General features: G+C 37.3%; 1 protein-coding gene across 1 annotated transcript in view; it reads right to left on the bottom strand.

Moving 5' to 3' along the window:
• LOC150110424 (protein O-mannosyl-transferase Tmtc3-like) overlaps positions 1 to 13,492 on the bottom strand; it is a 123,992-nt gene that overhangs the window by 54,470 nt on the left and 56,030 nt on the right. The window contains exons 2-3 of the mRNA XM_090398059.1: positions 13,270 to 13,461; positions 1,696 to 1,832 (exon numbers count right to left, since the gene is read on the bottom strand). Of these exons, the coding sequence (XP_090254185.1) occupies positions 1,696 to 1,832; positions 13,270 to 13,461 (329 nt within the window). The remainder of the gene's footprint in view (positions 1 to 1,695; positions 1,833 to 13,269; positions 13,462 to 13,492) is intronic.

Genomic DNA, 13,492 nt, shown 5'->3' with positions numbered 1-13,492 from the left:
GGCGTGGATGACTAATGTCCCTTTTTTTCTATCCAAGCCAAAGTTTGGGTGGCGTTGGCAACAAGAAAATTCGCCCCACCACCGATAGATGCACGTGTTCCCAAGTGAAATGAAGCGCGAGAGGAGGCTAATTACTTCGGGTTCTGTCCTGCAAACTTTCATGCAAACGCAGAGGCAGCCATGCAGTTAATGGGCTAAGGTAAAACTCTTAACTCGCTCAACAAAGTTCCTGACACTTTAACAGGAAACCGCAACACATCGATCGATGTTGTGCTCTGAACTGTATTCGTGAAGGAAAGTCTGTCAAGGTCATCTTCCTCTGTATATGAACGGCCATCAGCAGACCTGTAAGAACCTTCGGAGGTTTATGGTCGTAACCCATACAGTCAATAACGATTTCATGCGATCTTTGAGCAGGACCTTCTCACGACTTGTTTCATTTCCTTCTGTTACGGCTAATGTCCGATTTGTTAGTGCGTGAGCGACTGCAACGCCCTCTCTCTCTCTCTCTTTCTGTGAAAGTAGAGAGAAGATGCCACATTAGGTTTAAAGACGCCATAACGGTGCTGTGTCGCGTGCAAAACCAAGGCCGTAAAATGCAATCTTTCAAGCAATAACATGGCTTGCTTTATTATCCTTTCTTTTATCATTAGTCACTTGAGCAGTGCAGATTAAAATTTAAAAAAAAATGCGGTGCATTTGCAACAGAAAATACGCTTTAAAATGAAGAAAGTTTTCTAGGTTTCTGTGTTGTCGGTTAGTGTCTTGACGTCAGATGGTTGATTACTTTATTGGTTTGGAATAATACCGAACAAGAAAAAAAAATTGTTTGTGCATGAAAACAGCCAAAATGCAGTTTGCTAGACCAGATTCAATCACTTTTATATACAGTGTAAAGCAATATGCCGACTTCCTTCATTTATAAATTTAATATATATATATATAAAGATACCAAGTTATTTTAAAAGTACTAGTGTTGCAAGTACTAGCCTGACCCTGCAGGGTCAGCTAGACTTGCAACACTTGCAGGTGCAAACTTGACTTGTTTGTCTGTTTGCTTACTTGGGAAATGGAGTAAAACCAGGTTTAAAATAGCTTGGTATTTTTAACATTTATTATACCCAAAGTAAAATACTTTCTACATATATACTAGATTTAATTATTTCCTCTTAAGATGATATCATATAGAAGAGTTTATGATAACATGCCAGTGAGCATATGGGAATTGCTTTTATTTAGTAATACAAAATGAACATATTATATTAACATGCGCAGTTTAATGGGTTGAATATACATTTTAACATATAAACGTTTTGTTTATAATGTCACTCCTACCTGTGAAAGGTTGTCTAGATAACTATACTACATTAAGTTAGTACCTCGCCGGAGATTAAGATTTTTTTGGGGGGGGATGGGGATTTTATTTAATTTTTACATTGTCTGGAAATCCTGCTCCAGAGACCAAACATATTCAAGCGCCATTTCAGGCATCCCAAAGTAGTGGTCTCATACCCGACGATAAAGTTCATCTCCCACCTGAAGACAATCACAAACATTCAAGCCTGCAATATGTTAGTTCAAGAGCAGATATGCTTGCCACTAGGCCGACCATGCTGGTTAAATTTAAAATAGTAGTATCAGTGATAATAATAATAATAAAAGAAGAAGAAGAAAAGAGAAATCAGTGTTTCTTACCTGAGATAAAGAAGACATACAAGAGCATGGAGCAAGATATTTACCAAATGGTAACCCCAAGGGTCAAGTCCGTGGACGCTATAGTTCCACCTGAAGGTCAGCACAGTAAGAGGGCGGTAAGATTTGTGGCTTTGTTCCTAGAAAAAAAAGAGAACGCACAAAAATATCGTTTCTGTTCATCTCATTAATATTTCATTATCATTTGCAAAATTATCTTGGATGATGATGGAAAAATGCAATGTTGAGGAAAAAATCCAAATACATTTAATTAGCAGTAAAATATTACGGCAGATATTAGAGATCTTTATGAATTTATTTTAGCATGAGTTTGAATTTAACAGCTGGAATGAACCGGCTTTAAATATTTAGAAGTTTGAATAGGCACAGAATAGAAATAAATCGCAAATCTGCTCTGAAGTGCTCATAGATAAGATGCACAGCAAAGTATAAAAAACTCCTAGTCGAATTAGTGTTTAAAAGAAATGGCTCGATGAATGAGAAAAGCGAGTGCATTGAGTCTGTGAAGAGCCTGCAAATAATACAGGAACTATCTGACGGGAACTGAGGGAGGTTGCTACGATACGCATCTGGTGAAGTGAATCAAGCATTCCACAGTCGTACCGAAACACGAAAAATTACACGAATGCGTCCACTGCTACTGAAAGGCACAAGCATCACGTGCGTTAGATTGGTACTAAATGTTAAAATTCGAAATCTTCAATTCCCATCACGTAGCCTGTACATTCTAAAATATGTCGTCAAGCAAAGTGCATTTGGGTCGAATCAGAATGAATTCAATTTCAGCCTTAGCACGAGAAATGGCCATCTTAGATGTTTCTATTATTTTGCCCATTCCTGTATAGGCTTCCTGCACGCACGCACGCGCAAACACACACACACACACACACACACACACACACACACACACACACACACACACACACACACACACACACACACACACACACACACACACACACACACACACACACACACACACACAATCGCGCGAGAGAGGAGATAACAGCAAAGGTACTGAGAAAAAGGAGTATTTTAATGGCGAACATTTCTAAAATAATAATCCACAATTTTGATGAATTGACATTTTCATATATCACAACTCTAACAAAATCCATGTTATTTTTCTCCACCAAAAACCAGAAAAATTCTGAAATTAGGCGACATGGAATTCTCCCTTCATCGACCTACCACTGAAAAAATTAAACTAGCATTTATAGTATTGAGTGGCTCAGACGTGTAGTACACAAAATATACGAATAAATATGACTAATTATGATATTTTAGAAGTCGTTTCCGGCCACTCAAAAGTAAGATGGATTCTCACAGGAAGGTGAAAATCATCTATTGCTTGGAAAACTTTGAAGGTATTCATATAAGAATGGAATCGAATCCATGACGTAACTGGAAGTAAAGGAGAGAGAGAGGGAGAGAGATTGAAAGAGATTCATCTTCTTAGACATGAAATTCTCCAATGTGTACCAGGTTAAAAGGTAACGCCCGAATATATTCTACGAAAGAATCATTAATGATTTTTTTAAAATGTAAAATAATACTTTTAACAATTTTTAATAGTTACTATATGTTTGGAAGATCCTAACCTTTCATTTAAAGATTTATAATCCTTAAATGAAAGGATTATGAATGATGGGCATTGATGAAGATCTTATTTCAAAAGTTTCTTTGACTGAATCCGATAATGATAAACATTAACTTTTGCTAGCTGAAGACGAAATGGAATCTTCGAAAATCTAGATTAGGTAGTGCTACCTGCTGAGTTAATGTCACATTGTTAATTATTAATTAACTAAAATACTTAAAATTATTAATTGTTCAATCCAAGTATTAAATGACACTTTATTCCAAATATCAAATTTCTAATTAGTCTGCATGTATCGTTATCACCATGACGACTCAGCAAACAATAAAACAAGTAATGCTGGTAGACGCTATCAAAGCAGATCTCCTTCAACAAATGCGATCAGTGGCATTTATTTCGAGCTTGCAGTTATCACAGCTTGCACAGCTGAGACGCTAATAATTTTCTTTCTTCGGTTTTGAACAGTGAAATTCCATCAAGATGCGATTTTATATCAATAATTCGTTCGAAACTTTTCACTTTGTTGAAGAGATATTGCTAGAAAGCATGTCTAAACTAAGAATAAAAAATGACTTAGATAAAAACATCAAAAAGGGTCTTGGAAGGAAATGTTAAACAAGCCATAAAAAATTATATACATTACCCTCCCGCGCGCACACCACCCACACATACGCACGCATGAGTGCGGTAAAAGCACTTAACTGCCTAAAGGTTTCATATTTCTTCTTAAACCATCCCCGCCCCTCCTACTTTTTTATTTTGCTTTTTTTTTTCCTCTCTAGGAGTATATAATGGCGACGTCTATGCTAGCCTGAATCGCATGAGGGTGATAATAAGAACATGTCAAATGTCTTGTGTTCTGGAAGGTCCTCCTTCCAGCTCCCCGACATAAAACATTTATCACAATCAATACCGGTCTTGGCGCGACACTGTGCAGAATTCCACGTATGCAGCTTCGTGTATTGTTAGCAGAGACCAGGGAGAGCAAGAGTTGATGGGGAGGGTGGGGAGAGAGAGGGAAATCTCGGTAGATAAGAGAGAACGCGTAAAGTTCGGTTATCATCAATCTGTGAATTATAAGAACTAGAAGTACGCACGGGAAAGGAGCATCGCCTGGTGAGAGACCGTAAAACAAGGTTCCTTTTAATGCTTGTTTCTTTCTTTCGTTTTTCTGTCTCTCGCTTCTTCTAACAGCAGAGTTAACTTGTAAACTACGTTGGCTTTTTCAAGCACGTCTTTTTACTATAAGATATTTTAGACAGGAAGAAACTGGTAGTCAATAATTCATCGCATATGAAGGCCTCTCTCTCTCTCTCTCTCTCTCTTTTTTTTTTTTTTTTGCAAGCGTAGTCCTCTCCAATAAAACTTAGACGGCATTAGCAGGAGGAGAAGGGGTTGCTTCATTTTTTCCCTCGGCAAACTTTGTGAATAAAATTTGCATGACACTATCGAAGGTCACAATCTTTTTTAAAGATGGATGTAGAATTCACATATGAAAATGGAGAATCACTTCTAAAATTGAAAATTAATAGTATATTACATAAAGAACGGAATATGTAACTCATTAAGTTAGAAAAAATTAGTGAAAAGAGAGTATTTCTGTTTTTACAGTAGATGCAACGAAAGTGCACATATACAAACACTTAAATTGATTCTTTTTTCAACAGAGAAAATAGCATAGGTTAGAAGGTAATGGAACTAATCTTTATATCCCACCAGAAATTAAGTTAAAAGACTAATAGAAAATGTTAAGTAATACTGAAAAATTAATTTAAAACACAAACCTGGTTGTCTATTTTTGGAAGTCGAGGATGACGAAATATTTGGAGTCAAGTATGAGCCGAGAACATGCAGTAAGAGAATGGTGTTCATATAAATGAAATATATTATGAAAGATCCTAATACTAAATTTCATGAAATTCCATCCAGCCAGATTTGAGCCAATTTTGCACCTCAGATGATCGATCTGTTTCGATATCCAATGCAAGTAACTGGACAATTATTGCATATATCCGTAATACTAAATTTCAATAACTTTTTTCCTAGCTAGAGGCAAGAATAGATAATAGATAGTGGCACGTTACATAAATAAATAAATTTAAATAAATAGCAATAAAATAAAACAAAATAAAAATCTAATACATGCAGGAACATTTTGTTTAAGTAATGTATAGAAAAGAATGAAATGTGACATATTATCAGATCCGATGTTATCGTAAAAAATTTAATTAAGGTCTGAAGTGTAGCTGTGATTAGGGTGTAGAAGGTCAGCCGCAAACACAACAAAATAGATTTTTATATCAAAGTTGGCTAATCGATTTCTTCCCTATTTATAGTACGTCACAAGGTGAGCATTATGCTGTACAGGGCTTTTCTCTCTCTCTCTCCCGCTCTCTTTCTTTCTCTCTCTCTCTCTCTTTCTCTTCTCTTTCTCTCAGCGGCTGGTGCTTCTGAGCAAGGATGTCGTACACTTTTTATACGCTATAACTTAGATTCACCTGCTGTTACCAGACGATAAAGGGGGTGGAACCCTGTCGTTCCGATGCACACTAAGATGCTGTTTTCTTTCCTTCTTACTCTCAAAATGCTATCAAATCAGTTCCTTTTCGTGTCTCCGCAACTTTCGCTGTCGTCTTTGGAAGAGTTAATGGGTGTTCTAACCGCTCGCGGAATATTGTGGCGATGTGCAGTGCTTTAGATATTTGAAAAGACAGGTTAAAAGCTTGACCACTGCTGTCGGCTGAGATTTAATGTGTGGGCCAACTGAACGAGTTCTCGTGAGTGCAGGTGCAAACAAGTGATGCTGTTATTACTGACGAAAGAAGCCTACAGATGGCAGTGAAATCGCCTACAGAAGCTCTTTTTCCAGAGAAAATGATAAACAAAAATTGGATTTATATCTGAAAGGCATTACAAATCATTAACGTATTTAAGTAAATATATATATATATTTTTTTTTTATTATTATTTGACACCTCCAGGGAGTCCAAAGACTCATCGAGGGGAGGGTACATACTCTACAATTCTGTCTCCACAACTCATTCCACCAACAATAACTAACCGCAACTATACCAACGCCATCTACTGCCACTAGTATTCCCACAGGCAATCATAAACATCCATGCCCACTGCGGTATTCGAACCCGTAGCCTTTTGGCTGGAGAGCGGATGCGCTAACCACTCGAACAACCAGGCCGGCATATATACAAATAAAGAAATTATTTCATTTAGGAGTTCACACTTCTGTTATCACTAGTAGTATGGTTAAAATACTTTTTTTCGCAAACGAAGAAAAACTATTAATCCAGGGTATTATGCCTAATACTACTGTGTGTTCATTGACTGGTTTATCTGCTTATCAGTGAAACAGCATATTTTCCAGGAAAATATCTTTCAACTCCATCTGAGACACCTAACCCTATTTCAGCTGTTTAAAGTGACTAGAAGAAGTCATTTTGGCATCACAGAGTGAAAACAAAGATTTCCGTTTTAAACTCTGACAATTCTGGACTGTCAGTTTCACGAGTTGCCTTGATATGACAGTGATCAGCTCACTTCCAATTTTTGTCTTTGCTTCCTTCCGACCACTCTGGAATTCTACTGTAGGATCTGATCTCAGCACCAGTATTTTAAAAGAGACCAACTTGGTTTTAGAACGTAGCATCGATTATCTGAAAGCGTAAACTATAATGGAGACAGGTTTGGTATACCTGCATATCCATATAATTGGATATGCTGGAAGAGCTGTGCAATAGTCATATTGCAACAGCCCTTCTGTACGTTAGTCAAAATATGTACGCTTTGATTATCGGTTCACAAATTACATTTTGGACACAAGGACAAGAGAGGACAAGGACAAAAATTGTACAATTTAGAGAACAGATATTATATATTGGCTTCGTGGCTATCTTTTTAGTATTCAGACAATCAGTCTCCATCTCAATGCACTGCTTCCTATTGACCTGAATAAATTGATATACTTTGACAGATGATAGTGTAGAAGGGAACTCATTGTACTACTACATATGTTAGAAGTTTACGACCTTTCTATGGTGGGAATGACAAAAAAAAAGAATACAAACAGTGCAGTTGAGGTAGCAGGTAGGACAGGCCGAAGAAGTATGAGGTCAGTCACTATCTGTTAACTTACATGTCTGTCTAATTCACGTTCGCCTAGTCGGTATTTGAACCCAGAACTTTCTGACCAAAGGGCATCTTCGTTACTATTCGTACTTCGTTAGTGTTCATATGAAATTAGAGATGAGGCAATCACATTGAAAGGGGATGGAATTTAGTTTTAGTCTATTACGGTGTCTAAAACCGTAAGCAGAAATGAAAGAGAATTTCCCTATTCTTTGCCATATAAGATAAATGGCGTCTGTTCTGAAATGAATTAAAATTATGCCCATTTAGGCTCTAAATCACTTGGGTATCTATTCAGCAACTTCCGAACGATAAAATTGTATCATATATAATATTTTTTATAGAACTTGATAGATTACAACATTTCAGCATTAAATAAATATTACTGCTCAAAAAACTCTGGCACATACCACGTGAATACATTTCAAATAATAACAAACCAATAGAAGAAGTCAATAATTTATTATCTGGAATGTGACTTCAGTGACATTGAAGAAAGCAACGTGAACCATAAAATTAATAAATTTGTCAAAATTGTTGCCATGTTTAAGAATATTTTCAAGTTAAATTTGATACGAAGAAATAAAAGATTAAGAATAATCAATGGTTTGGCTAAACCTGTTATGTTGCATAGAAATGAAACAAATAAATAATAGACCACAAAGACAGCTACAGAAATGAAATGTTTAGGAATTATAACAAGAACCAATCTGACAAAAGGCAAATAATGAAAAGCATAAATGGATTCAATCCGTGACCAAAATATTACTCAACAGATTATTAAAACTTACTTAAATATAAACTAAAAAGGAAAAAAATGGACAAAGAGACTGCGTGAGACTGGAACAGACCATAAGGCTTAATACGTTGCATTAAAAATTTGACTACACCTCATCAATGTGCGCTATGAAGTGCCACTGACTTTCGTCTTGATTCAAAATTACGAGAATTCGAAACTTGCACCATCTGCTGTCGTGAAAATCAGAATTAAGAGTCGTACACCAAATTTATGAAAATCTTTTTATCGGTTTAATCCCTACTATTAAGTTACTAACAGACAAATCCACATTCTGTATAAGCATAAAAGGATACGATATCAAGTCATGAGCACTATCTAAGACATCATCTGTACTTTCTAGAAAGTTTCTAAAAAAAAGGGACGATGGACAAAGAGAAAGGAACCGAACAACAGAAAAAAAAATCGAAGTTTCAGGACTAATATGATTAAAGAAAATTTTAAACTGAACTTAAGAGCTGCATAGATAATCCTGTCTTCTTCGCTGGCGCCATCTGGCGTTACTTCATTTACTGCTTCTAACGGTCTTCAAATTACCACTTGAGTTTCCCAATTATTTCCTCCACTACTTTCACCTCAGTCCTTTGCTGCTCTAAGTAGCCCGTTCGTCACCATTACTGCCAAATTCTTCCGCTTGTGTCTGATCTCAGCCTTAATCCAGCTTCCACTCCTACTCAAAGAGGTGATCAGCGTCGGTTCTGTCGTCAAGCCCGTCCAAGTGTCACTGTGTCGCTCGAGTGGCTGCAGCTATTCACTCACAGAACTCACCGAAACCTACTTCTTTTTCCCGTCACTATGACGACGGCAACGCAAGAGAAAAGGAGAGAGAGAGAGAGAGAGAGAGAGAGAGAGCATCTGATCGATCAGCTGGTACAAGCAGTGCTAGGATTTGAATGCTTACCAAGGATTGGGAACGAATCGGGTAATGAGATTCGTGGTGTGTACGGCAGCGGTTGACCTGACGGAAGGACGTTTATTTCCGTTAAGAAGAGCCGCAGCCACAGAAGATAAATGGTGGCCTGGTTTTTCTCACAACCCATAGAGCGTACGGCTTTAAACAGTCCCACGAAGTTGGTGGTCGAAACTTTTAAGGTCTACGGCGCAGAAGCCTATTCCCCCATTGTTCGTTATCCCCTTTCAGCATATACACACACCTCAAACATTTGGAAAATGTCCACATAAAGCCAATGGAATAAAAATGTCTACCGCTTCCAAAAACTCCTGGACGGTGAAATATCTTCGCTACCGGTTGTCCAAGTGATGAGTTTACACGAAATAACAGCGGCAGCATTCTGAGGCAATGGATTTCCCGGACTTGTTCATTGTCACTTTCTAAATAAATATACCAAAAAAAAAAATAATAAGAAAATCTCTCTCTCTCTCTCTCTCTCTCTCACACACACACACACTGCAAAATGAATTTCATCTCGTGGTGTACGATCACCTCTTCGCTTACTTTAGGCCTGAACGGGCATGAAAATAGCGATTTAAATAATAAACACTGTTCACTGCTGCAGACTCTAACAGTGTTGTGAAATATTTGTAAGTGAAAGGTGAAACAATTGTGACTTTCGTCTTTGGAGTACTTAAATTATCAAATGATAACTAAACTTTTCAGATCTTGGTAAACTAAGCGGATTTATGTTGTCGATCACCACCTTATCATTATCCTGTAAGTTTCCCTTCTCAATAATTTTCAAATCCAAGTGTTCGTTTATTCGTCTAATGTTTTTCATATAAAACGGTGTTGAGAAATTCAACTTTATAGAAATACGCAACAAAAGGTTTCGCATGGTCATCTTTCAAGCCAACTCCTCATAGCTTCTCTTTCATTAGTCTGTTTGGTAATAAAACTGAACTGAAGAGAGAATTGATGACTACTTAAAAGTATTTTGAAGGACAGCAGCCTGGATTACGTCACAAACATATCTTTTTTTTTATCAGCGACTTTCGAGTCGCTCTTTATTACGAAGATTAAATAAGTCCTTGTAGAAATGCGAGTTTAAATCATACTTGAAGTATTAATTTTTTTTATAATCTGTGAACTCGAATGATGAGAATAGTAAAGGTAATAATTCCACCCCTCCCAAATTTTATTCCATCTGGGATAGGAATTGTGCTCATAAAGAACTGGAGGGTTCTGATAATCCGTTTCCTTACAAGAAACAAGCTTTTCAGCGTGCTCTTGAATTACAGTTAAGCGAATTACATCGACGGACCAAGAAATGCGATCACTGACGTACACCCGTTTTGGCACGCAATATTGAACTGCTGGATAAGAGAGAATTGGCGCGCGCACGCACACACACACACACACACACACACACACACACACACACACACACACACACACACACACACACACACACACACACACACACACACACACACACACACACACACACACGAACGCTCCCTCGTAGAGAGATAACAAATCACAAAGAAGCCATGTAAGAAGCACGGCGATTTCAAGGAAGAGAGAGTTCGTGTGGGAAGCTTCAACAGAAGACCAGCTGAGCCGACACTGCGAAGCGAAGTATTGCAGCAGTGAGTGAGCACAAGATTTCTTCTTCTTCTTCTCCTCCTCCTCGATCTAAATTTGTTTGTTTTATTTTCTTCATTTCTAAATTTTCGGTACTATCAGTTCCTTTTAGTTTGCTTAATCCCTTAAACGCATGCAAATGTTTTTACTCCCCCCCCCCCTCACGACATCCCTCAATCTCGTTTTTTATGTTTTTTGCAAATTTTCACTATTTTAAGACTTATTTCCTCACTATCTTCACTTTTACCATCCTCTGTATCCGAGCGTAATGTGTATGTCTGCGCGCGAAGTGCGTGCAGGAATGAACGAAATAACAATTCCGTCTAAACTGGAGTGGCATTTCCTCGTGCTATGTGGGTTTCGTTTTTCAATACGGAAAGAAGGCAGTGAAATGGAATTCATTTTCTAATTCGATCTTAACTCACTTTACTTACATAATTCAAAACCTTCAGGTTGTGTGAGGATACGATTGGGTTCCCCTTCCTAATCACATTCCACGCGCTCGTCATTCTCGATGAAATATCAAATTGAACAACTGGTAGAATCATTACTGCTCTGGGTTAGTCTAATCGTAATTGCGCTCGAGCTTTTTTTATGGATGTTGCACAAGTAGAATGTGAATGGAGAGAGATTACCTTTCCAGACAGGAAATCTTCTTGTAGAGAAAAATTCGCCACAAATGATGGGCGAAGCACAAGAATGGTATAACAGGGAGTAACTAGGAGGTATACGAAGTAATAATGATAAACAACTAGTGGAAAGTCACTATTACTAAAGACGGTTTGAACTTCGTTCTCGTTATGTTTAAACACTTAGTCATACTTAGGCTTTCAACATTCATAACTCTTTGAATGATTGGTTATCAAACAGGCTCTCTCTTTCAAGAGAGAGAGAGAGAGAGAGAGAGAGAGAGCTGTAGTAGATTATTTTATTTTAACTCTAATAGCTACTATAGTTTAATAGCATGTTTGTGGCCGAGTGTTATTCCATAATAAGTAGGTGTGTTTCCATGCCCGAACTGGCCAACCCAATCTATCTACATAATGAATATGTTTGTAATTAGTAGACTGAATTAGTGAGGTTGGCTTGGAATAGATGGCACTGTCTTACAATGCCTTCAGTCAACGTTTCGCAGTAGGTTAGTTGATTAGAATTGAACATGCTACTTTATGGATTAAATCAGCGACTCCCAGGGTTAGTCATCTGGTAGCTCGCTTAGACCGATGCATCCTTCCTTTTCCATGATCTCTCTCTCTCTCTCTCTCTCTCTCTCTCTCTCTCTCTCTCACACACACACACACACACACACACACACATGCTGAAAACTATTTTGATTCAGTTAAATGAAAATAGCAATAAAATAAACGTATTTAAACACAATGCTTCTAATAACGTAAGAAGGTTATTAGAAGGTTATTTCAGAACAAAATAAAAGGCACACACACACACACACACACACATGGACATTTATTAAAACACTTTTACACATATCTTAGTGTACCTGAAACAGAACTCCATCTTCTCTCTCTAATGTTGTAAAATCATTAAATAAATGCATAATGCTAATAGAAAAGTTCCGACATTCATCTGCTTATAAAAATGTGTTCAAAAGTAAGAAAGTTAAATATAACCTCCTGTTCTCCTTAAGAGATAGTAACATACGATTTTAAACTAAAAGTGAGTCTAGATTTCATGCGTAAATGACGAGGTTTTCATTTAAAAAAACTCCGAGTTTTCGTCCCACAAAACGCACGCAATTAGCAAACATGGCAAACTAGTTTGACATTAGCTGTTTTGAGCTGTAATTCCAAACAATGACAATACTTCTTTAAAGTTTTTTTAGTTTATTTTTAAAATTTATATTATATATATATTTTATTTATTAATAATAATTTATTTATTTATATTGTTGCTTCCATTTCTCACCGCCATCATCATGTCCAAACCCAACTATTAGGAAACCACGGGGTAAGTATTCAGATCATTTAGGCCAGTCTTGATTTCGATCCCAGCAGAAAGTAGGAATTAATTAGTACATTTCTGCTTTCAAAAAGGAGGAGGGGATAGGGATTCATTGTACTTCTTGGGACCTGCTCTTTGTAGTTCAACATTATACTGAAGAAAGGGCTGCTGGACAACAGAAAAAGTATATGAATCAGCTATTGCAAGAGGGATTCCATCGTAAATGGAATGAAATAATAAACCAGTAACAAGAAATCTCTCTCTGTTTTCCTCCTTGAAAAAAAAATACATTTGGAAACGTCAAGATCTGTTAATATTAATCGGATCCAGGGTGATCTGTGTCCCGGTAAGATTCTGTGCTTTTTGTGCATCGACACTACTTCACGTAATACTATAATGCACAAACTTATTTCTCATGCAAAAACTCTTGAAATACAACTTCTCCAAGCTTTGAAGTAACTCGACACGTACACATCAAAAATTGCATTCTTCAAATAGCACTCACTCACTTACCTTATGAAGAGGGGTTCCCCAGAAGTCGTGCCAGAAGAGGTTGTTTAGCGGAACATGAGAACGAACATCCCTGTTGTCTTTGATGGCGGCGATGTCATCAAACACAAGGCCACCCCTAAGAGAGGGATAATAACAAGTGACGGCAGCTGCAGCAACGGCAACACTATGTAACCATGGCGACCCCTTGCCGACCTACAGTAAAAAAAGAAATAAAATGTGATTT

Source organism: Typopeltis vanoorti, chromosome 1, assembly GCF_054136105.1.
Source record: "Typopeltis vanoorti isolate ZY-2024b chromosome 1, IOZ_Tvanoo_1.0, whole genome shotgun sequence".
Lineage (NCBI taxonomy): Eukaryota > Metazoa > Arthropoda > Arachnida > Uropygi > Thelyphonidae > Typopeltis > Typopeltis vanoorti.
Note: the sequence above shows the minus strand (reverse complement) of the source record. Positions and strands in the feature narration are given on the sequence as shown.